Genomic DNA, 26605 nt, shown 5'->3' with positions numbered 1-26605 from the left:
TGGTAAATCTCCTAACACACTAAAAGATGCAGAAGGAAATGTGTGTATGCATGACATGAGAGGTACAGATGGTTTACATTTGATTGCTTATGTTGTGTTATGTTTAATCTGAGGCCTTTACATGATACACAAAAACCTTGGCTTGTATAATTGTGTGTGTGTTTTTTTCAAGATACCTTAGCAGGTAACCTTATGTTTATACACACACTATAAGCAAAAATCCACAAATGTACACTGAATTTAAGGAAAATTATAGACTATATTTAATTCTTAATGTGCTTTTTTAGTTTTAAACATTACGCTTTGAGGAAAAATATTAATGTTTCTCACTGAAACCACAGTCAGAGCTCATATATCTGAGCTGAGATCAAACCAGCAGATACACCAACACCCAGAAACCAGCAGAAGAAAAAGAGGAAGAAAAAGTAGAGCACAGGCAGAACGAGAGAAGAAATCAATCAATAAGCATCTCCTGAACATATCGAGGTAAGAGAGAGTTATTAATTTCACTTAAAGACATATTTTCATCCTACTTATGCACTTGTGTGTTTACAGATGGACATCACAGACATATACAGGCCTATCTACTATTCATTTAGATGGAAGTTTAAACCTGAAGAGCTGGATTTAAAGATCAGATCCTCCATCTTCATCATCATTGGTGCGTCTGCAGGTCTACCAGCTCTTGTTTGGTCTGTCGGTGAACTGATTGAACACAGAAGGAATGGACACCGTATTTCATTCTTCATCATCCTCCTCCTCCTCCTTACTGACTTTACTGAGCTTTTCTTGAGTCCCTACATACTGATCAAAGATCTCTTAGATGAGCTTTCAGAGAATGTGGATTGGACATGTTGGGTATTTTGGTCTTTAAGTTTGTCTTCAAGAGTCTGTGGTCTCCTCCTGAACCAGCTGGTGGCGCTGGAGGGAATTCTCTCAGTTAAATATCCACTGTACACTGCTGCTGCTTTCTCCTCACGCTGGTTCAAAGTCTTCTACACACTTGTGCTTCTCTGTTTGTTTATCTGTAATTTTTTTGTATTTTATTCAAATATGACAGGAATATATCGCTATGCATTTTATGTTTTTTATGTGTCTGTGATCACGTGGATAATATTATGTAGAGCTTCATGTTCAGCTGAGCGTCACCCTCACGCATCCAGGAAAACAGATCCTCATATTGTGGTTGTCTTCATATTCAATCTGCTGGTGCTCTTTTTTCGTGTCGTTACTTCACTTTTACATTTTATACCTTATCTTTCACATGTTCCCGAGTTCCTGGTGTGTTTGAGACTGATCTCAGACCCTCTCCTGTGTGTGCTGGTCTGCAGGCAGAATCTCAGTGTTCAGACAACACAAAACCCTGAAGAGACTTCAGTTCAGCCTGAGTAGATCTGAAATGAGCTGTTCTGATACCCTCGCAGTAATGCTGACAGTATGTTTAACATGGAGATCATGATACCCTTTAGACTGTAAATTAATATAGTTGGCTACTTTTTAATTTCTTTTTTTGAGAAATGCTACCATGTGCTTAATCTGAGTCAATTTGTTTTGTCATTGCAGTTGTGTACAGCTGGATAATAAAACAGCTTTAACATCATAATACTAATGCACTTGTTTAAGTACCAAATATTTGACTTACAATTTACAGTTTTAACATCTTTACTGAAGAACAGGAAACTCAACGTGCTGAAATATGCATCATGTTAAGGCTAAGTCTAGATACAGAGGTGAAGCTTAAAGGAAAATATTTTACAAAATACATCAAGAAGAGATATACACTTTTTAAAATGATGCATTAGTAGCTGGGGCTTCATCAGGCCACATACCTGCAGAGTTTAGTTACAACACGTGTTGAATTCACATAAAAATCACAAAATAAATACCACAAAATTACAAAATCACCATTCATAAAAAGATCAGATCATAAAAGACAATTACAAGTGTCCTTTAAGACGTTATACAGAAGATTAAGAGTACTCAGAGTCGGAAGTGTGTCAAGATTGATCCTATTTCGCAGGTCATTCCAAGCCCTGGGAGCACATAAGGAAAAAGCACGTTTGCCAAGTTCTGACAATACCCTGTTAAACGAATACAGGAACCAGATCTAGTGTGTTGGCCAATTATATTAAATGTTATTTACCTAAGAGAGCCTTTAAAATAAATAAGTACAGATGTAATTTTCTCCTTTGATATAAAGATATCCAGTCTAAGGAATCGTACAAAATACAGTGATGCGTCCGTCAGTCTGCCCCTGTGACGAAGTGTATTGCTGCATGATAAACAGAATCTAGTTTTCTGAGTAGAGTAGCGGCTGCATGCATATAAAGATGATCACAGTAATCGATTATAGACAGAAATGTAGTCTCTACTAATTTCTTACAGGCCTTATATGGAAAACATTTTTTGACCGGTATAAGAAACCTAATTTTGGCTTTTACAGTAACTTGTCAATGTGTATATCAAAGGCTAATCTCTCATCAATCCGAATACCTAGATATTTGTAGGAGCTAACTCTTTCTGTTCGAACACCGTTCAGAGATGTAATTGTCTGGTCTGTTACCTAAAAATCATATATTTAGTCTATTTTAAATTTAAAACCAATTTTAAGTCCTGCAAAGTACACTGTAATACTTGAAAATTAGTTTTGTCTTGTATTTCTTCATGTGGTGATTCATTTAAGTCGATTCTACTTAAGCATCACTGAAAAAAGAATATCAGAAATACAACATTCCCTAGATATTATGTTAAAAATTAATAGAGTCTGAGCTTGTACCTAAATACTAATCAAGTTCATCTATTTCCTCAACTTCTCCTCAACTCTTCAGAACCACTGACGCTATTTTCTGACTGATTTTCACTGCTGTCCAGCAGGTGGCGGTGTTGTAAAGCGTCTGTAATAATACAGACACTCAGGTTCTAAAAACACGTGAAGAAGAAAGAAGTACAGCACACACAAGTAAGCTAACTCAATCATTACTTATTTCACAGTCTACAAATGCATTTTAAACCTCCAACGCCTCTAAAAGCATTCATTTACATTGTCTGAATGACATGTGGAGGTCCATGAAAAGGTTTATGAGTGTACGAGCTTTAAAAGTGTTGATGAACCCAAACTACTCTCTGCAGGAGTGTCTGAATAATGTCAACACAGAGATATGTTTTATTAGGATCAGACATACATAGACATACATATTTACAGCGTAATGATTACAATTAGAGAATATACTTGACTACTGAAACATGTAAATACTGAAATTAATATTTATTTAAGCTGTTAAATCCCAGTTGAAGGCTTGTTTGTATTCAGTGGCATTAGGTTATTGTGTTTGTTTGTTGTTGTTTAATGTGTTCAGTCTGTTAATTATGTGTTGTTTAGTTTATTTGCTTTAATCTTATCTTTGGCTTTGTACAGCACTTTGGTACACACTAGTGTTTTCAGATGCGCTTTATACATTAATCGACTTGAAATATGTCCAATCAGAGGAACACGGCATCAGAAATAGGATATTCTGGCAGATCTGCTCAGATTACTCTGGTTTCTTTAGGGTTTGGTGATGTTTAAACTCTGAGATTTATCTCAGCTCTGTGGTTTCACTGAGAAACTTTAGGAGGGTATCAGAACAGCTCATTTCAGATCTACTCAGGCTGAACTGAAGTCTCTTTAGGGTTTCGTGTTGTCTGAACACTGAGATTCTGCCTGCAGACCAGCACACACAGGAGAGGGTCTGAGATCAGTCTCAAACTCATCAATAACCCTGAAAATGTTAAAACAATATTGATCAGATCTGAATATAAACTATAAGAAAAGAGAAATGCAGTCAGATACCCATAAAGGACCAGCAGATTGAATATGAAAATGATCACAATATGAGGATCTGTTTTCCTGGATGTGTGAGAGTGACGTTCAGCAGAACATGAAGCTCCACAAGAGATTATCCACGTGATCACAGACAAGATGAACGCAGAAACTGGAAATACATAGTGATATGCTTCTATTATATCTAAAAACAATAAAATAAGTCCACTGATGATGAGACACAGAAGCACACGTGTGTAGAAGACTCTGAAACAGCACGAAGAGAAAACAGCAGCAGTGTACAGTGGATATTTGACTGAGAGAATTCCCTCTAGCGCCACCAGCTGGTTCAGGAGGAGACCACAGACTCTTAAAGACCACCATAAAGACCACAAGATCCAATATGTCCAACCTATATTAGATCGATCTAAGAGATCTTTGATCAGTATGTAGGGACTCAAGTAAAGCTCGGTAAAGTCAGTGAGGAGGAGGAGGATGATGAAGACTGAAATACGGTGTCCATTCTTTCTGTGGTCAATCAGTTCACCGACAGACCAAACAAGAGCTGGTAGACCTGCAGACGCACCAATGACCATGAAGATGGAGGATCTGATCTTAAACTGCATCTCTTCAGGTCTAAACTTCCACTCAAATGGATACTTTATATACTCATAGTCTGAGTAGTCTTCATCTGTGTTGTTCATCTGTAAACACACAAACACATGAGGAAGTGTAAAATCTGAGCGCTGAATAAATGCTGAGCAGCTTTCAGAAGACACACAGCTCATAATAGCAGCTAAAAGTACAACAAGTCAGAATGATCAGGCTGAAAACATTCCTGCATTCTAGTCTGTGTTACATTCAGGTCATCTTTAATGACTTACAGTCAAAAACTAACAACAGCTCTGTCTTACCTTGATATATTCAGGAGATTTCTACAGCGCTGTGTTCACGGCAGAACAACGTCCCCAATAATGACTGAGTTCTGCTCTGCTTCAGTCTGCTCTGCTCTGTTATCTGCTGCTGGTTTCTGCTTTATCCGCTGGTTTATCTCAGCTCTGTGGTTTTACTGAGAAACTTTAGGAATATATTAAACACTCACGTTTATAACTCAAAACTCTTTTCTTTATTCGTGCTCATAGAAATTAATGATCATTATATGAGCCTGTAATACCCTGATAACTTCATCTGACAGTCAGTAAACTAATAAACACAAATATAAAACCCTTGCATGTATTACAACACATCCCACATCTTCATGTTATCAGTCATCAGCTTTACTGACATCTGCAGCTGATCGACATGTTTTCCTCAGTAAAGCGTCGAGTCTGAAATGATGATTTGTGCATTTCAAGTGTTTTTCTGCTTCTCTTACGCGCACACTGAGTAGTCAAGGTGTAAAAGAGGTCACTGTCAACACATTTATATCTATTGGTTCATACTGGGAACATAAATCTACATATTAGTACCTAAAGTGTACCTTACAGACGTACACAAGTGTACAGCTTTGGCACTTTTATTTCTGAAAGTGTGACTAAAAAAGTGTCTATTTGTATTTAAACCTCAATCTGAAGATCATGCAAATGAGCAGTGGTGTAGAGTAACTCATTACAAATCCTCAAATGACTGTAATTGAGTCGCTTTTCTCAGGAATTATAATTGTAACTCAGTCGTTTTAATAATGTGTACTTTTACTTTCCCTTGAGTACATGTTTAGTGCTGTATCTGTACTTTTACTCCACTACTTTCCTTCAATCTGCAGTCACTACTTTATTTTCTCTTGTCTATGGGGATTAGAATAATCAGTCCTGTGAACATCATCACATCATACTGAACTACCTCAAGACATGGGCGATTTATAACTGCAGCAAACTGATTAGAAGTATTCAAAGTGTCCAAGAAGAAAGTCTTTACACACATTGACCCAGAGACTGTTTAGATGCGTGTCACTGATGAGAAGATGACAGATGTTTACTGTATGATGACCGAAATGGTCTTAAACACCCAGCAGGCACAAGACATCAACATGACGTCAGATTGATGTTGTACACAACGTTGTCGGGATGTTGCATTATGTTAGGAAATGAAAATCAGGTTGACGTCAGAACTTAATGTCAGATCGACGTCCATGTCCAACGACCAACCTAAAATCAACCAAATATCAACATCTAATGATGTAACAGCTTGACGTTGTGTGGACGTTATCACTATGACGTCTATCAGACGTTGGATTTCGGTTGCCATACCTGAAGAATAAATGTCAGTATTTGACGTCAATATGATGTTGGATTTAGATGTTGGGTCGACGTTGGATTTTGGTCACTTACTAACACAACCTAAAATCAACCAAATATCAATGTTGTTTGACGTCATTATTGGACATCAAAATAATGTCGTACTTAGACACTGGCTAGACATTAAATTTTGGTCACCTGACATCACAACCTAAATCTAACCTAATATTAACGTCTTATGAGGTTGTGTTTCTGCTGAGCAATAACTAAATGCACTACAGAATGTTACGTTTACACACACATCCACAAACTACATGTAAACGCATCAGTATTTAACAGTATAATACTCATTACTCACTACTCGAGTACTTTTGAAAGGTCTTTTTACTCATACTTTGAGTAATATTTACAGCAGACACTTTTACTCTACTGTCCTGCAATTTTAGGCAAGTGATGGTACTTTAACTTGAGTATGATTTTTCAGAACTCTCTCCACCACTTCAAATGATGAGGGCGTGGCCCATCAGTCACGCAACAGTCTGCTTTGTGTTCTGATTAGCCTTTTTACACTCCTGGAATTTACACAAGAGCAAGGAAACAATGATGTCTGAGGCTTACAGTATGTCCATTCCCATATGCCAATCTCTTATTATTCTACTGTGCCTAAATATACCCGGATTTTCCTTATAGGGCACCTTTAACTTCTGTTTCATGGCGACTTAAAGAAAACAATCTTGACTCTGTCTTTCATAAATCATGCATAAGAGTGTTTAATATAAATTTACAGTGAAAATATCATGACCAGTGCATCCTCATATGGCCCGTTTCCACTGAGTGGTACGGTACGGTACGGTTCGGTTTGGTACGCTTTTATGGCCGTTTCCACTGTCAAAAAGCGTACCGAACCGTACCGTACCACTTTTTCGGCACCCTTTCGAAAGGGTACCAAACACGAGAAAGGGTACCAAAAGGCGGAGCCACACGTGCAGCTGAACGCTATTGGTTTACAGAGAGGCGTCATTCGCTTACGCAACAAGCCAGAATGAAAACAAAAAACCTGCCATGTTTGAAATACACAGCCGACGAGCCGAGACATTACAGCGGAATGATTTATACATATAATAACGAGCCATGGTCGACCCGGGCTCAAACAAACCTTGTCGTCGTCTTGATGAACAGCCACAAATCCAAGAAGAAGAGCAGATTTACCCTGTGCCCCGTAGTTTTTTACGAGCCAATCTGAGGCGCGAGCGGTTTCGCTTTCTTGCTAGCGCTCGCGCGCGTCTAACATTATATCTGAAATAAGAAACTTCTTGAGCTGATGATAATAACCTGCGCTTGATTATTGACGTCCTTTTGAAACCCGATCCTGTCAGACACTGACAAACGCGAGAGTGAAGCGTGAAGAAACAAGAGAGGAGCCGGAAAAAAAGGAGCACATTATTTCAGCAAACATGAACAAAATGCCATGATTAACTAACTTATTATCTTCACATTTTGGACCAATATGAACTCAGAATGACGGAATTACTCTCTAACAGAGGCTACATGTGCTGCTGAAGATTACAGACACAGATGAGAGGTTTACACTGACTGTAGGCTATAATTTGTGTTGTTTTCAACCTAAATACTGACGAAATGTCTGCTGTGTGTAGTTCTTCTGTAGTTGGTAACATATCGGAGACTGTAAGGGGCTGTATGTGTTTATATATGTTCATTTATTTAGTTATTTAATATAATAACAGACGTTACAGTAGGCTGTTTCACACTGTCATTGATCTGCAGTTATAATCAACTCATGTTCATAGAAAGGTTAGTAATAAACATTTCTACACAAGTATTTATGTGTGTAAAGCATCTGTGTTGTGAGAAGTGCTTCTCATATGACATGTAAGTGACCCGTACAGCTTTATTGTAGACATTTCCTCGAGCGAGAATGACGTCGACTAAAACTTTGTCATACACCACGCCCACCAAAAGGGTACCCTTGTTAGTGGAAACGCAAGCCTGATAAAGGTGACCCGTGTACCAAACCGAACCGTACCGTACCAATCAGTGGAAACGAGCCAATACTGACTTATCTGCTTTGCTGTGGTCTGACAAAATATATGCATACAACCAAACCCATTAAAACCGGCTAAAACAATGTAGTATACATGCCAGACCAATATTCGTCAAGTGAACAAAACCCATATACAGTTAAAGTCAGAATTATTAGCCCCTTTTGACAGAGCAAGGACATTTTCGCAGTATGTCTGATAATATTTTTTCTTCTGGAGAAAGTCTTATTTGTTTTATTTTGGCTAGAATATAAGCAGTTTTCATTTTTTAATCACCATTTTAGGGACAAAATTTAAGCTCTATATTTTATTTCGATAGTCTACAGAACAAACCATCGATATACAATAACTTGACTAATTACCCTAACCTGCCTAGTTAACCTAATTAACCCAGTTAAGCCTTTAAATGTCACTTTAAGCTGTATAGAAGTGTTTTGAAACACATTATGTGCTGTCATGTGCTGCAAAGAGAAAATAAATCAGGTATTAGAGATGAGTTATTAACACTATTATGATTAGAAATGTGTTGAAGAAATCTGCTCTACATTAAACAGAAATTAGGGAAAAAAAACAAACCGTGGAGCTAATAATTCTGACTTCACTGATCTGATGTTTAGACATTGAGATTCTGCCTGCAGACCAGCACACACAGGAGAGGGTCTGAGATCAGTCTCACACTCATCAATAACCATGAAGACTTTAAAACAACTGTGAGCACATCTGAATGTGAAATATACCAATCTAAGAGAAATGCAGTCAGATACCCATAAAGCACCAGCAGACTGACTATGAAAATAACCACAATATGAGGATCTGCTTTCCTGGATGTGTGAGAGTGACGTTCAGCAGAACATGAAGCTCCACAAGATATGATCCACGTGATCACAGACAAGATGAACGCAGAAACAGGAAGTAAATAGTGATATATTCTGATCATATTTGAATAAAACCAAAAAAATCCACTGACGATGAGACTGAGATGTACAAGTATGTAGAAAAGTCTGAACCAGCGTGAGGAGAAAGCAGCAGCAGTGTACAGTGGATATTTGACTGAGAGAATCCCCTCTAGCGCCACCAGCTGGTTCAGGAGGAGACCACAGACTCTTGGAGACCGCCATAAAGACTGTAAAACCCAACATGTCCAACCTGTACACCAAATGAACTCATCCAAGAGATGTTTTATCAGTATGTAGGGACTCAAGAAAAGCTCAGTAAAGTCAGTGAGGAGGAGGAGGATGATGAAGACTGAAATACGGTGTCCATTCCTTCTGTGCTCAATCAGTTCACAGACAGACCAAACAAGAGCTGGTAGACCTGCAGACACACCAATGACCATGAAGATGGAGTATCTGATCTTAAACTGCATCTCTTCAGGTCTAAACTTCCACTCAAATGGATACCTCATATACTCATAGTCTGAGAAGTAGTCTTCATCTGTGTTGTTCATCTGTAAACACACAAGCACATGAGGAAGTGTAAAATCTGAGCGCTGAATAAATGCTGAGCAGCTTTCAGAAGACACACAGCTCATAATAGCAGCTAAAAGTCCAACAAGTCAGAATGATCAGGCTGAAAACATTCCTGCATTCTAGTCTGTTACATTCAGTTCATCTTTAATGACTTACAGTCAAAAACTAACAACAGCTCTGTCTTACCTTGATATATTCAGGAGATTTCTACAGCGCTGTGTTCACGGCAGAACAACGTCCCCAATAATGACTGAGTTCTGCTCTGCTTCAGTCTGCTCTGCTCTGTTATCTGCTGCTGGTTTCTGCTTTATCCGCTGGTTTATCTCAGCTCTGTGGTTTTACTGAGAAACTTTAGGAATATATTAAACACTCACGTTTATAACTCAAAACTCTTTTCTTTATTTGTGCTCATACAAATTAATGATCATTATATGAGCCTGTAATACCCTGATAACTTCATCTGACAGTCAGTAAACTAATAAACACAAATATAAAACCCTTGCATGTATTACAACACATCCCACATCTTCATGTTATCAGTCATCAGCTTTACTGACATCTGCAGCTGATCGACATGTTTTCCTCAGTAAAGCGTCGAGTCTGAAATGATGATTTGTGCATTTCAAGTGTTTTTCTGCTTTTCTTACGCGCACACTGAGTAGTCAAGGTGTAAAACTGTTCACTGTCACATTTATATCTATTGGCTGCAATCAAAAAAATAAAGTATTGAGCAAAGAATTGCAAAAAATAACGCGAGGAAAAATTGAGTTTTGAGAAAATAAAGGAATTTTGCAAACAAAATCCAGTATTGCCTGTTCAAAACCTCTCAAGTCCATTGCAATGCTCACTTCAATGTGCTTTTCAGTCAATCGTGAGTTTGCGATGCTGTTTTCTCTTTGCATTTCACATTCCTCTTTTCCTCAAAACTCAATTTTCCCTTTGTGACTTTTTGAGATTTGCGTTATTTTATTTCATTTATTTTTTTGCTCAATACTTTATTTTTTAATTGCAAAACCTCCTTTTATGTTGCAAGTATATATGTCCCTGGATTGACCATACTCAACCACAGGGTGTCAAACTTACATACTGCACCTTTAACACACACTGTTGAAGACAAAAACTAATAGTGAACGTTTATTTTAAAACAGGCCTATTATTTTATATTCTATGAGATTATATGATGTGCTAATTGCATTTGATTGATTATAATTTGAATAAAATGTTTGTAATGAGTGTGTAAAACAGCATGTGCTATCCATCGCTTCAAAACAGCAAATCATTTTGAGAAGCAATTGCTTTAAAGCTTTGAACGGCTTAATTTCTCCCATCGTTAGATTAGTGTATCTATCTTTCTTTGATATAGATTTTATTTCAAGTGATTCAAGAGTTCACACTTAGCTGATGATTTATTATAAGCTTGTTTGGCATGCTGTCCATGGAGAGAGCCGGAGAGCAGAGCATTTGCAGAGCGAGAGGGGAGCTTGGGCTCAGGTAGATCTCAGAAACCCTGGCTGAAGTAGCTACGGTAAACTACTTTGAAAGGTAAGGGAGGTAGACAAAGTGCCTGTTTTGATTAGTCTGTTACGCTTGATGCATATCTTTGGATGGTGGGAGGAAACCGGAGAACCCAGGGGAAACCCACGTGGACATCGGAGAACATACAAACTCCACACAGAAACGTCCCCTAGCCTGGCAAGCACCAGGGCCGGCAGTGTTCTTGCTGTGGGACTAACCGCTGAGCCGCCGTGCCACCCAATCTATAAGGAAAAAAGAGGAGAAGGGGGAGGAAGGGGGTTTCTTCCAGACGAAGATAAACGTGGAATGAAGACTTTATTTATAGTAACTTGGGAATCATATGATTGGGGAATCATGATTAGCTAATGCGAGACCGGCTGTGGTAAATCACAAGCACGTGATCGTCTTGAAATTAGTGTAGAAATAAACTTCGCTTCGCATAACGTGATTGTCTGTAAACATGAATGCAGATGAACGCCTCAAATCAACAGATTCATTTACGCTAAACAGCAGAGCTCAACTAATGTGACAGAAAAAAAAACCTTCTCCACAAGATTTAGTAGTTTCATGCTTTCACCACTAGGGGAGCAAAAGCTGATTTCAGTGTTTAATTAGGATTTATAGGTGGTGTTTCAACAAATAATGCCCATTAATAAGTTTTTTTACGTCAAGAAATGTTTACAAAATGTTTATAAACTTGCATCCATCACATTTAAAATAAAATAAAGACAGAGTCGTGTTGGTGGGTGTTTCAACTTTATTATTCCATTTGCAATAGCTAATTTCCTGAAAATACTTCATTCACCACAGAAATATTCTGCCCTTATATTTGCCTTTATTTCATTTATTACATACTTTGCATTTACATAAACAGTTTCTCTATATAGTCTGACTTTATTAGTATCTGTATATTATGTACATTTGAAGTCGCATGAACACTAGTGAAACAAATGAGACATTAAACACCGTTGGAGTATTTGCTGACATGCTTATAACCCGATGTGAATCTCGTGATTCAGTACAAAAGTGCAGTTTTATGAAGAAAGAAAGAAAGACAGTGTTTGAGCCAGAGACGGAGGCCATCGGCAAACTCAATGAAACCATAAAGGGAACAGGTGAGCACAATCAGCATTTTTCACTCCTTTAAAAAAAAGCATTCAGTAACTCCAGGTTTGTGTAAATTAGCTTCAGCCTCATTCAGAACACACAGACACGTATAAATGCAAAGTGCATATCGATGCTGCTACGTTCGACAATAAATAAAAATTAAAAAAAACTGAAGCAGTCCTCACCCTGCCACAAAGCAGGATCAGAATAAAGAAGGGGCGCTTAAACAGTGTGTATTTTGTACAGCCCTCTTTATAAATACATACACGAAACTAATTACAAAATAATAATTATGAAGAGCAAATGCAGAAAAGATTATAAATAGTATAGTCTAGCAAATGAGGAACTACTGCTGATACATGAACCTTCGGGAAATAAAATGAGTATATAAATAAAAAAACATACATTTGCAAATGCAAAACAACCCAAAGATCTACATTGCTTATATTAGTAACCTGTAATCCTGTAATACCTTCTTATCTCATATTAACTTTTTCAGTTCCACCATTTGAACCCACTCTAGTCGAGTAATAATAACATTCGCATATATTTAATTCGCATTGCTTTACACCTTCCAGTTTTATATAAAAGAAAATCCTAACTCTTAATTATGTACTTTTTTGCCCCGGATTTTATCCCTGAACTGCTGAAGCACATCCAGTTATCTAAAGGTTATGAGGTACATGAAATAAAACAAAGATTAAGTATCTTTTATCCAAATATAGTATAGTAAATAGTGTTTTTGAACCATACTTAGTGTATTATACTGTATTTATTAAAGTAACAACTAATAAATGCTCTGGCATACTGTAGTATTATGATATACTGTAATAAATATGGTGCTTTAGTATTTACTACAGTAAATTGTGGTGTCCCTGCTGAAAAAAAGAGCATATGCTGGTAAGGTATGTTTTGAAGCTGGTCTTGCTGATTTCAGTGCTGGTCCTGACCAGCATTGAGACCAGCAAGACCAGCATTGAGACCAGCAAAACCAGCACTGAAACCAGCAAGACCAGCATCGAGACCAACATCGAGATCAGCAAAACCAGCATTGAGACCAGCAAGACCAGCATCAAAACATACCATCCCTACTGAAAAAAACTGCTTAAACCAGCCAAAGCTGGTTGGCTGGTTTTAGCTGGTTGACCAGCCTGGTTTTAGAGGGGTTTTAGCCACTTTCCAGCCATTTCCAGCCTGGTCTTAGCTTTTCAGGCTGGAAAATGACCAGCTAAAACCAGCTTGACAAGCCTGGTTTAAGCTGGACATAGCTGGTTTTGGCTGGGCTCCCAGCCTGGCCATGCTGGTCAAGCTTGTTTTAGCTGGTCATCTCCCAGCCTGACCAGGCTGGAAAAGGATGGAAACCAGCCTGGAAATCGCCAAAACCCCTTTAAAACCAGCCTAGGCTAATTTAGGCTGTTTTTTACAGTAGGGATACCAGCATATGCTGTTATTTTCAGCAGGGGTATTGTAGTACAATACTCTATGATTGTAGAATTGGGTCGTTTGTTTATATTACTATAGTTGTTGTGTTACCTTAGCATCTAGAATTACCACAGCAAATTAATTCAAGTACTTTACTATAGTACGGTTCAAAAACACTACAGTATTTACTCTAATGACTAGCATTTTTAGAATTTATATCTGCTCAAATATAAACGCAAGGCTTTGCTGGAGGAAACACTGAATGTAAGTTAAACTTTTGCTATATTAGATATTATTTTTCGTGTGAATCATACAAAAATAAACACTAGAGGGCGATATTTGCTCAGGTTTTTGGCCTTCAAAACACAAATCAAATCCGCCTGCACAAACAACACAAACAAGTGTTATGCTATCTAGTGTCATGCCAGTGTACGCTACGCTAGTGGCTAATATTAGCTTGCAAATGCAGTATTTTGTGTCTGTACAGATTACAAAGATCAAGTCTAAAGCACCTTTAAAAGTGTCCACATGATCGCGCTACTCATAAATGCGTGTTTTTAATCTATCTAGAGTAACTTTAGCACATTAAACACGCTTCATTATTCGTTAGGCAAGTCATTACGCGATTATTTGTCGCTTTATTAGCAGTTAGCACATCTTAAGTTAGCCTACACATTATTCATGCATGCATTTCAACGTTGTGGGTTTGTATTTCAGTCCAGAAACATGGATTGAAGTGTTAGCAGCTTGGAGAGCTAGTCTATCTGCTTTCTAACTACATACTAAAAGCATCTACGCATTTCCTTTGTGTTTACTTTATTTGTTTACCGCGGTTTAGTCTATAAATGAGTGAATATCAAGGGTATTTTTATGCTTAAGGGGGAAGCAACATGCAGGACATTTCTCACTTGTAGTTTCTTGAGGCAGCAAGTAGTCGTTTTTTTATTTTTACAATCAATACTGCAGCTCAAATTCCTCTAAAACTGAAATAAAAGTACTGATTCCAGATTAAAACAAGATGTTCATAATTAAATGCAGATTAAACTTGGCTTCTTGATGCAAAAGCAAAATGTAAAGACAAATGTACACATATCTATCTGCATAAATAAATAAATAAATAAATATACTGTATTTTGATTAAATAACACTCCAGTATGGCATGCTGGATCTATAAAAGATATTCTTTGCCATTTTTGCCAAACTATTTTTGACATTTTTCATCATTAAACTAAAAACTAAACAAATATTATTATTTATGGAGATGTTCAGAACATTCCTCATTTGATCAAATACCCCACTGCATATAAAATGTCTTCAATTGACATTTCAATACCATTTTTTAAAGCTGTAGGCAAGTAACGGTTCACAAAACCTCTTCAATAATTGGAGCTAAATTAATTTAGTATATTTTTGGGTTAACAACATGACATTTTAATATAAGTAAATGTCGTTAAATGTTTATTTGTTTGGTATGTGTAACCCACCGGTCCTACTGCACCCAACCCGGTCTGAGTTTGGATTGAACCGGCGATTCTTTGTATGGGAGTCGGTTGCTCTAATAGTAGTAGGCTAAAGACCATGGCCAATAGTGTGGGTCATTTTGAAAAAAAAAAAAACATTGTTAGGGTCATTCTTCCCTGCTGTTTAAATAGTGCCATTTATGACCCGTAAGTCAGTAAGAGGGTTAAGGGAATAGTGGGTGATTTTGGACACAGCCCTGTTTTGAGGAACATATCAGTCATGTGGCGCAGTGATTGCTCTGAAGCAGCACTTAGTCAATAGTGAAACACATTCACAGCCAACAGACTCAAGACCAAGTGTCTGCTTGCTTCTAAATCATCACTGCACCCTACTGAGTGATTAAAACAAGGGCACGGCAGAGAAACAACCAGGATGCTTTCCATTTGGCTTCCACTCAGCAGCACATACTGTTTGAGAATATATACTGGGAAGAACTGTACAATATATCAGGTTTTTATAATAAATCTCACCAATTATAATGATTTGAACTAGTATTTTAGTTTAGTGTATCGTTTCAGCCCTAGTTAATCATCTAATGCCTTATTCAATAAGTGGAAATAAATTAATAAATAAATACAATTTAATAAATAATAAAAAAATGTATACATAACAAAAATAAATAAATAAATAAATAATTAATTAAATTAAATAAATACACAAATAATAATTTAAAAATCTTACTTCCCATTTGGCTTTCACTCAGCGACACATACTGTTTGAGAATATACACACACACACACACATATATATATATATATATATATATATATATATATATAGGGGGAAAAATGTCAAATATATCAGGTTTTAATAATAAATCTCACCATTTATAATGATTTGTACTAGTATTTTAGTTTAGTGTACCGTTACAGCCCTAGTTAAAGATCTAATGCCTTATTCAATGAGTAGAAATAAATTAATAAATAAATACCATTTAATAAATAATAAAAATAAATAAATAAATACATAATAAAAAAACTCAAATTAAATACAAATAAATAAAAATTAATTAATTAAATTAAATAAATACACAAATAATTTTTTTTTTAAATCTTAATTTTCCTTTGTTTTACTTAATGACACATACTGGGGGGGAAATGTTAAATATATTCAGTTTTTTATAATAAATCTCACCAATTATAATGATTTGTACTAGTATTTTCGTTTAGTGTACCGTTACAGCCCTAGTTAAAGATCTAATGCTGTATTCAGTGAGTGGATTAAATAAATAAATAAATAAATACAATTTAATAAATAATAAAAAAGACTTAAATAAATACACAATAAAAATATTTAATTAAATAAATATAAATAAATAAATACGCAAATAATAATAAAAAAATATCTTAGTCCCTATTTGGCTTTCACTTAGGGACACATACTGTTATACATATACATATACATATACATACTGGGGAAAAATGTCAAATATATCAGGTTTTAATAATAAATCTTCACCATTTATAATGATTTGTACTAGTATTTTAGTTTAGTGTATCGTTACAGCCCTAGTTAAAGATCTAATGCTGTATTCAATGAGTGGAGTTCAATAAAAACAAATTAAATAATAAATACATAAATAAATACAATATATACCGCCCACCCTTAAAATACTAATAAAAAGTACAATTATTTCAAAATAATACCATTTCTTTATATAACTTTTACTAGTGTACTGTATAAAACCATATATAATGTATAAATAAATGTACATTAATATTCTAGCCAAGGCTTTAGTACAGTAAATCTTGCATTAATGACTACCTCACAGTAGTTTAAGTTGTAAAGCAAACGCTTGTAGGATTTACAGCGTGATTAAACAGGAGAAAATAAGCAAACACTTTATTTGAAGGTGTACTTGTCACGCATGTACCTACTGTAGTAATTATGATTAATTATGCACAATTACATGCAACTAACCCTCATTCTAATCAGAACCACATAGTAAATAGGTGTAATTAATTAATATTACTCAGTGTTTGAATGAGTGGTTAGACTGGAACAAGGACAGCTTCAGATAAAGTGTTAGAGAAGAAAATAAAGAGATGTATTGGGTAGGTAAACACAGATGTATTTCTCTTCAGATGAGTGTGAATATCTTACAGAGTTCTGCTTCTCGTGCGGACAGGTCCACTTTCTCCTGGAGGGGGGTTTGGGTCAGTTTATTGGACAAAAACAAAGGAGAATGTGCTGGGAAGTAAATAAGCCAGCATTCATGAGTGTGTGTGTGTGTGTGTGTCTGTGTTCAAATGTCCTTCTGTGTGCATAAGTGTGTGTGGGTGTGTGTGTGTGTGTTTTTAAGTGTGTGTGGGTGTGTTTAAGTATATATATATATATATGTAAGTGTGTGTTTAAGTGTGTACATGCATGTGTGTGGTCAGGTGTGTGTGTGTGTATTTAAGTGTGTGTGTGGGTGTGTTTAAGTATATATGAAAGTGTGTTTAGTGTGTATATGCGTGTGTGTGTTCAGGTATGTGTGTATAAGTGTGTGTGTGGGTGTGTTTGTGTATATGTGTGTGTGTAAGTATAAGTGTGTGTTTGTGCGTGTGTGTTAGGTATATGTTTAATTATGTGTGTGTTTAAGTATTTGTGTATAAGTGTGTGTTTAAGTGTGTATATGCATGTGTGTGTGTTGTGTAGGTGCGTGTGTGTTAGTGTTTGTGTGTGTGTTTAAATACACGTCTGTGTATGTGTGTGTTTAAAAGTGTGGGTGTGTGTTCAAGTGTGTGTGTGTGCAGGTTTAAGTGTGTGCGTTTAAATGACTGTTTGTTTGTGTGTGTTTTAATGTGTGTGTGTATTTAAATTTGTGTTTGTGCACAGTATGTAATGTATATGTGTGTGTGGGGGGGGCGAGAAAGTACTTTATGTGTGTGTATGTACTGAATATGTGTGTGTGTGTGTGTGTGTGTGTGTAAGTATTTCTGTGCATGTATGTATTGTATATGTACTGTATATATATGTGTGTGCGTGTGTGTGTGTGTCAGATGGAGATGGGGCAGACAATGACCTTGTCCTCCAGCAGGACACTGACCACCAGGAAGACGATGTAGAGCAGGAACATGATGAAGCCCAGCAGTTTGCTCATCCTCCACTTGCAGGCGGCGATGGAGATGATGACGAAGAGGAGCATGAGGAAGAGCAGCACAATGGCGCAGAACAGCCCGTTACTGCTCACCTGCACCGGGACCATCCCGTTCGCCATCGAGAACAGCAGCCACGGGAACGGTAACCTGGGAGACAGCAGAACGCTCGGAATGTTACACACACACACACACACACACTGATGCTGCATTCCAATGTGCATTCTATCCATCCTAAAGAGCGTTCCAAAATAGAATCCGTGTTCCAAATTCAGGCATGTGATCAGCCTAGGACAAAAAAGGAAGACGAGACCCCGCCCCCCTTCAAAAAATATAATAACTATTATAATAAATATATTATAATAAAATTATTAAAGTCACAGTGGCTCAGTGGTTAGCACTGTGGCCTCACAGCAAGAACGTCACTGCTTTGAGCCTCGGCTGGGTCAGTTGGTGTTTCTGTGTGGAGTTTGCATGTTCTCCCCGTGTTGGTGTGGGTTTCCTCCGGGTGCTCCGGTTTCCGTCCCAGAAAACATGTGGTATAGGTGAATTGGGTAAGCTAAATTGTCCGTAGTGAATGAGTGTGTATGGATGTTTCCCAGTGATGGGTTGCAGCTGGAAGGGCATCCGCTGTGTAAAACATATGCTGTATAAGTTGGTGGTTCATTCCGCTGTGGCGACTCCTGATTAATAAAGGGACTCAGCCGAAAAGAAAATGAATGAATGAATGGATGTGCTCTTGCTGAATGAAACGATGATCTCCTCACCCAACAGTAATGTCGAATATGTTGGAGCCCACGGAGCTGGACACGGCCATGTCCCCCAGACCCTTGCGGGCCACGATTACACTGGTGATCAGGTCAGGGATGGAGGTTCCAGCCGCTAGAATAGTCAGTCCCATGATCTCCTCTGTGATGCCGATCGTTTCTCCAACCTGCACAACACAAACACCAGACTGATGAAGAACAAAACCTCAACTCACATCCAGCCTTGGGGAAACAGTTCAGTTGACTATAACAGTGTTTCCCAACCCTGTTCCTGGAGGCACACCAACAGTACATATTTTGGATGTCTCCCTTTTCTGACCCATTAACTTCAGGTGTTGAAGTCTCTTCTGATGTTATGATGAGTTGATTCAGGAGTGTTTGATTAGGGAGAGGTTGAAAATGTGGACTGTTGGTGTGCCTTCAGGAACAGGGTTGGGAAACACTGGACTATTAGACAGGGTTCATTCGGTGCTGGAAATCCCGGATAAGTCATGAAATTTTGACGAGGCATTTTCCAGGCCTCAAAACGTTTTGGAAATACAAATAAACCCAAAATGTGTTGGGATTTGTTTAAGAACTATCTGTGTACTTGAATATATGTGAGATAATAATATTGGGTAAATTATTAAATACAATAGTGAGGGTCATCTCTTCACGTGATGTTCTCTGTGTGTGGGAAGTTTCAGCTTCACCTCTTTCACTCATGTTCATTGTAATTCATCTCTAATTATTCTAATTACATGAGTAAGATACTGAGGGTGCTAAAGGCTCATTTGTAATATTCTTATAAGTCTGAATGAAAACACAAGCCAACATTTCTAAAATATCTTCACACAGACAGGAAACACTATTGTACAGATATAAACATAAACAAACATACACTACCTGACAAAAGTCTTGTGGCCTATCCAAGTTTTATGAACACAGATAATATCTGGACTTCTAGTTGATGATTTGGTATCAGAAGTGTCATATGAAAGGTAAAGGCCTCTAGATTACACTTATTTGAGCACAATATAATCTGATCATGTCTTGATGTTGACTGATTTGATTAGGACAGTAAGGTCTGACTCTGCTTAGACTAAAGTCTGCTCACTGAACCTTCAATAATGTCCAGTATAGAATATGTGCTCATGCTGCAGTGGAAACAGAATGAATATTGTGTCTGACTCCATCATGAGCTTGGAGGACTGCATCCATACATCTCTGACATGACTCAAATCACTGATTAATAAAGTCATCTGGAATGGCAAAGAAATGCAGGACTCCCAGAGTTCATCAAGAGTCTTTGTGTTCATCTTCAACGCCTCCTCCTTCATCTTACCCTAGATGTGCTCAATAATGTTCATATCTGGTGACTGGGCTGGCCAATCCTGCAGCAGCTTGACCTTCTTTGCTTTCAGGAGCTTTGATGTGGAGGCTGAAGTATGAGAAGGAGCGCTATCCTGCTGGAGAATTGTCCCTCTCCTGTGGTTTGTAATGTAATGGGCAGCACAAATGTCTTGATACCTCAGGCTGTTGATGTTGATCATCCACAGGCCCCATACTGAATGCAACCCCAAACCATGATTTCTCCTTCACCAAACTTGACTGATTTCTGTGAGAATCTTGCTGGTTCCAGTAGGTCTTCTGCAGTATTGGTGATGATTGGGATGCAGATCAACAGTTGATTCAGCAGAGAAATCCACCTTCTGACACTTTTACAAACGATCAACTAGAAGTCGAGTTATTATTTGTTGCTCTCACGACTGAGATCCACCACAAGACCTTAGTCAGGTGGTGTAGATTGTCAAAAAAAATGTTATATGCTGTAAGAAATCTGAATGTGCATTTTGTCTTATTTACTACGTGTACGTAGACATGACATGAAACATCATTTTGGAAAATTATTGTAGAAAGGTAATTTTGTGTTAATAGTTTAATAGATTATTTTAGTTTTTTGCAGCAGCAGAGGTTGTCATTTGACATAAGCATCTGCTAAATGTAAAAATAACAGCAGATATTTTACCTGATGAGCCCACCACACCATCAGGTAGGAGAATCCTGCGATCCAGCAAATCGCTCCCAGGAACGTGATGGGAAAAAACTTCTTAGACGTCTAAAAGAGAGAAGAAAAGCACACTTGATTTCCGCCTGATTTCCAGCATATAACCCCTAGTAAAAACCTTTACTCACGGGCTTCCGGACATCCGGCAGTGTGATCCATAGAGGGAAGACGATGGGAAGGATGAAGAGATACGTGAAACGCTTTTGGCAGCTCTCGGGCCAGGACAGACTGAGCGGCTGATCGTCTTCTTCATCCTCCTCAGCCTGAAATGAGAAGATTATTCAATTATCTCCAGCAGACGCAACGCACCGGGTTTCTGTTTCTCCAATTAAAGGGCACCTATGACGCAAAATCAACTTTAGGAAGCTGTTTAGACAGAAGTGTGTGTGTGCACAGTCATATTGGACTGATATAAACACTAAAGTCTCTTTTCTTAATTTCCCAACATTAAAACAGGATCTAAATTAAGGTTGGACGATGTTGACCAATTTGGCATCGTACGATCAATGGATGATGGCATCGTAGGCGGCGATGAATTAAATATGTATGAATAATTAATTACTTCATAACGAATTAATTATTTGTAGCCCACCGCTTCAACTACCTGACCCTCATGGTCTTTGTTTTACCAAAGTCTCTTTAAGGCAAGTCATGCAAGTCACTTGGCGGCCATCTTTGAAACACCTCTCGGGCGTTCTGTTTGAATGGGGAAACATAAAATTCTCCAAAACTGCTTGCCAAGCTTACGATTGAATTTCAGATTAGGAATCATCTATAAAAGTAAACAACAACTGTCTCTTTAATTTCATTTCTAAACGTTTGAATCACACAAAATCTGCAGAAACTCACGTCTGGTCTGAACCCCTCCCGCGGAGTATTGTCAGTCTATAGTGATCGATGATTGGCTCCTGTACTAGAAGGCGGGCTTTATTCGCCATATAGTGATCGATGATTGGCTCCTGTACTAGAAGGCAGGCTTCATTCACCATATAGTGATCGATGATTGGCTCCTGTACTAGAAGGCGGGCTTTATTCGCCATATAGCGATCGACGATTGGCTCCTGTACTAGAAGGCGGGCTTTATTCCCCATATAGCGATCGACGATTGGCTCCTGCACTAGAAGGCGGGCTTTATTCGCCATATAGTGATCGATGATTGGCTCCTGCACTAGAAGGCGGGCTTTATTCGCCATATAGTGATCGATGATTGGCTCCTGTACTAGAAGGCGGGTTTTATTCATCATATAGGGATTGATGATTGGCTTCTGTACTAGAAGGCGGGCTTTATTCATCATATAGCGATTGATGATTGGCTCCTGTACTAGAAGGCGGGCTTCATTCACCATATAGCGATCGACGATTGGCTCCTGTACTAGAAGGCGGGCTTTATTCGCCATATAGCGATCGATGATTGGCTTCTGTACTAGTGGGAGGGGCTTTATTCACCATTGCCCATTACACTTTTCCCCATTCAAAAAGATACGAGTGACATGTCTTGTGTATTCTATAGTCTTTGGTTTTACCCATAACTAAATCATAAATAAATAAAGAGAAGCTACACACAAATGACCACCTGTCAATCAGTTTTTCTGCACGACTTTGGCATGAATAGGCAGAGTGATGAGTGTCGATATAATGGCGTCGACAAACTTGATTAGTAAAAAGATGCACAACCAACAGGAACCAACCAACAGTGTCTGAGCTTTACACTAAAATGACTAAGCACAAGCGTGAAAGCGAAAGAGTGAGGCAGCGTACTGACACTGGGACACGCTACCTGATAGATTCAATAGACAGAAGAGTCGTTAGATAGAGACAAGACTAATTAAACATCACGTTTAACAACTATAGTGAGACGCCATCCAGCGGTACATCCTTGATCAACTCTCTGACGTGCACTGCTTTCTTGAGATATTAGGATTAAGCTATAAATGTCTGTTGTCATATTTTATGGTCAATACCCTAAAAACACAGCCTATTAATTTGTACAAGGTTACTTGACCGCTTGCAGATGTGCGTTCCTCACTTTGTCCAGCAGGAGAGCTAGGGGTTTTCACAGTGATTGAAGCACCATTACCGAGAACACCTGAACCCCAGGGATTAAAACCAAAACCACCTGTAGAAGCACTTTCTCTCGCTCTCTCTCTGTAAAATTAGACAAAAGTCCCACTCCAGCACTCAATTCTCTGAGCACAAACAAGTTACTTTAAATAACTAGCACACTTGTTGTGAGTATGGCCTCTTCGTGTTGAATTGTAAGTCATCTGCTAAATATAAATGTAAAATTGCAGATTTGTCACATGATCCTTTAGAAACCACTCTAATATGCTGAGTTGGGTGATCAGTAAATATTTCTGATTAATTTCTCCGCTGAAAAATCGACATAATGTACATAAACACAAACTCTAATTTTTATTCGACACAAAATTCATACGTACTATATTAATTATAATGAACTATGCATAATTAGATGAAGCAACCACCTTTCCCTAACCGGATACACTGCAAGAGAGAGATTTTGTCTTGTTTTGAATCTGAAAATTCTTAAATCCAGAAGCATTTTCTAGACAAGCAAAAAAAGATAGTCTTTTCAGAAATAATAAGACAAAATTATGGAATATAATATAATAAATACTGAAAAAAATAGTATATATAATTAAAATACATATTGAAATCACCACAGTTCTCATAAATACACTCTGGGTGAATTGACTCCCCTTTGGTTATGTTGGGGGCAGTTTTTGCCCCATTGACTTCCCTTATAATCACATTTTTGGATCGCAAATCCATGACAGCATATAATCATGCATTCTTAATAGTTGCTGGTTTCCCCTGTTAGGAAGACCTACAATTAGCAATTTTTACTGTGATCAGTAATCAGAAAATGTGATTATAATGGAAGTCAATGGGGCAAAAACAGCCACCAACATACCAAAAGGGTAATGCAATGTGTGTATTTATATAGTGCATTTTATTGTGTATGCCCATACACCCAAAGCACTTCACAATTCTGATGGGGGTCTCTCCACTTCACCAGTGTGCAGCTCCACTTGGATGATGTGACGGCAGCCACAGGACAGCCTCGCCAGTGCTTGACCACACACCAGATGATAGGGAGGCCATGATGGGTAAGGTTACACCCCTCATCTTTACCAGAAGTGCCATGGGATTATTTATGACCACAGAGAGTCAGGACCACAGTTTAACATCTCATCCGAAATGTATAGACAGTATACTGTCCCCTTGGCTACACATTAGGACTCACACAGACCACAGGTTGAGCGCCCCCTGCTGGCCTCACTAACAGCAACCTAATTTTCCTATGTGGTCTCCCATCCAGGTACTAACCCGACTCAGCCCTGCTTAGCTTCATTGAGTAACCGCTCTTGGGCTGCAGGGTGATCTGGCTGAGGCTGTCGTCAATTTAAACAATATATAAGGGCTAAAACAATATGTGAAGATTACATGAAGTTAATTTGCCATTTTAACTCATTTCTTAATAGGATTTGTCTCTACACAGCATTCACATCCAGAGTATTTGAAGTCAGATTGAAGCTAGGAGTTCCCTAAATAATAACACACAAGTTCTCTAGTGATTGTGACGTGTTGATAAATAAAAATGAAATATTTCACTTCCTTACAACACGACTGTGACCTTCCTTCAAGTAAAAATAGCAGCTTGAGAGTATTTTGAGATTTGTAATATCACCTTCAGCTAGAGCATGCGTGCGTGTGTGTGTGTGTGCGTGTGTGTCTGTGTGTTTCGTGGGATGGCATCCTGCAGGCACAGGATAATTATGTGTCTGGTTCTGGTGAAACTCCAGCAGGTGTGAAGAAGAAATCCTGACAGACAGAGAACCAAACACTCGAGAAATAGTTTCAACAGGAAAATAAGAAAAAAAAAAACACAAGGGAGATCACGAACGCCACTGAGAAAATAAAAATGAAACACAGTGAAGGAGAGACTTTACCTAAAATAAAGTGAAGTGCACAAAGTCAGGCACAGGAGTAAAAGTACAGAAACCCTAATCAAACGTTTAATTAAAAAAAAGCTTCATTTCTTATGTAATACGGTTCATTTTACATAAGAGTTAAGTGCTTTTGTAATTCTGAAACTTTTTATTAGGGTATCTTGCGTGCTGTTGGGTCGTTTTCATCCACTCTGGGCTGATTTGAGGCTTAATTTGGCCACAATTTCTCTCTGATTTTGACACATACACTCACTGGCCACTTTATTAGGTACACCTTACTAGTACCGTGTCTGACCCTCTTTTGCCTTCAGAACTGCTTTAATCCTTCATGGCAGAGATTCAACAAGCTACTGGAAATATTCCTCAGAGATTTTGCTCCATATTGACATGATAGCATCACGCAGTTGCTGCAGATTTGTCGGCTGCACATCCATGATGCCAATCTCCCGTTCCACCACATCCCAAAGGTGCTCTATTGGATTGAGCTCTGGTGACTGTGGAGGCCATTTGAGTACAGTGAACTCATTGTCATGTTTAAGAAACCAGTCTGAGATGATTGGTGCTTTATGACATGGTGCGTTATCCTGCTGGAAGTAGCCATCAGAAGATGGAGACACTGTGCTCATAAAGGGATGGACATGGTCAGAACAATACTCAGGTAGGCTGTGGTGTTGACACCATGCTCAATTGGTACTAATGGCACATTTTAACTCGTTCCAACAGAGAAAACCACCAAGAATGCATGATTATATTCTGTCATGGCTTTCCAATCAGTAAATGAGATTATAAAGGAAGTAAATGGGGCAAAAGCAGGCCCCCAACAGAACCAAAGCACACAAGGGTCAAGTAACCTCAGATAACCTCCACCACAGGAGTGCTCTGGATGAAATAATAAAAGCCTTTAATTATTTTGAGCACAGTTCATCACTGTTTGTTCAGACATTAAAGGATTCCTTCTCTTCATCAATAATGAACTGCTCATCTCTCAGTCTCTCTTCTCTTCTTTCTCTCCTTTTCGGTGACTTCCAGAACAATTTGTCCAGAAATAAAGCGAAGCTAAAAGAAGGAATCGCGCCCGTTCATTAATAATGCAGTGTATGAGTGGACAGCTGGAGGTTTACAGCATCCTCCCTCCCTTTAGTATCTTCTCCTCTTTTAACTCCATCATTTTCTACAATGAACATTTTCTTCTGTTAATAATCAGTGATTTTTATATTTTATTTGTGGTCTCACGTTATAAAATCAGACTGTGACAAGTTATTTCAATTTACACTACAATTAAAACAGGCTTTCACATTTCTATAGGTGTAACTCTAAATGAGTGACTGGAACAGATTCATTGCTTGTTTGTGCTGTCTGATGAAGGCTATTACAATCAATGAAGGTATTAAAACCTTTTAAACACCATGTGTTTTTCTGTAAATGTGTTTATAACAAGCTACGTGCATTATTGTGCATTATTAGGGAAGAATTGAGGCATTATATATTGCTCAAATATAAAACTTCTGAAGATGCTTTATGCTTTTCATAGAAACAAAATTGAATGTATACACTCACCGGCCACTTTATTAGGTACACCTGTCCAACTGCTTGTTAACGCAAATTTGTAATCA

The 26605-nt window shown here is 38.0% G+C and overlaps 1 protein-coding gene and 1 long non-coding RNA gene across 4 annotated transcripts in view; one reads left to right on the top strand and one right to left on the bottom strand.

Moving 5' to 3' along the window:
- The first annotated feature begins 2921 nt into the window (after positions 1 to 2921).
- On the top strand, positions 2922 to 24626 carry LOC130232535 (uncharacterized). Of its 2 annotated transcripts, none has more exons than XR_008838123.1 (3): positions 2922 to 2959; positions 18112 to 18352; positions 24059 to 24626. It is a non-coding gene; the product is annotated as an uncharacterized LOC130232535 (long non-coding RNA). The 2 variants fall into 2 exon arrangements; XR_008838124.1 differs by lacking the exon at positions 2922 to 2959 and adding an exon at positions 11015 to 11104.
- The window catches only part of LOC130232534 (sodium/potassium/calcium exchanger 2), a 69992-nt gene continuing 59582 nt past the window's right edge, over positions 16196 to 26605 (bottom strand). For both annotated transcript variants that reach the window (XM_056462486.1, XM_056462485.1), the window contains 4 exons: positions 21150 to 21284; positions 20983 to 21072; positions 18975 to 19141; positions 16196 to 18357 (listed from right to left, as the gene is read on the bottom strand). In XM_056462486.1, coding sequence (XP_056318461.1) covers positions 18108 to 18357; positions 18975 to 19141; positions 20983 to 21072; positions 21150 to 21284 — 642 coding nt within the window. In that variant the 3' untranslated portion in view covers positions 16196 to 18107. The remainder of the gene's footprint in view (positions 18358 to 18974; positions 19142 to 20982; positions 21073 to 21149; positions 21285 to 26605) is intronic.

Source organism: Danio aesculapii, chromosome 7 (assembly GCF_903798145.1).
Source record: "Danio aesculapii chromosome 7, fDanAes4.1, whole genome shotgun sequence".
NCBI classification, from domain to species: Eukaryota; Metazoa; Chordata; class Actinopteri; order Cypriniformes; family Danionidae; genus Danio; species Danio aesculapii.
The sequence above is the reverse complement of the archived record's forward strand: the minus strand, read 5'-3'. Positions and strand labels throughout refer to the sequence as shown.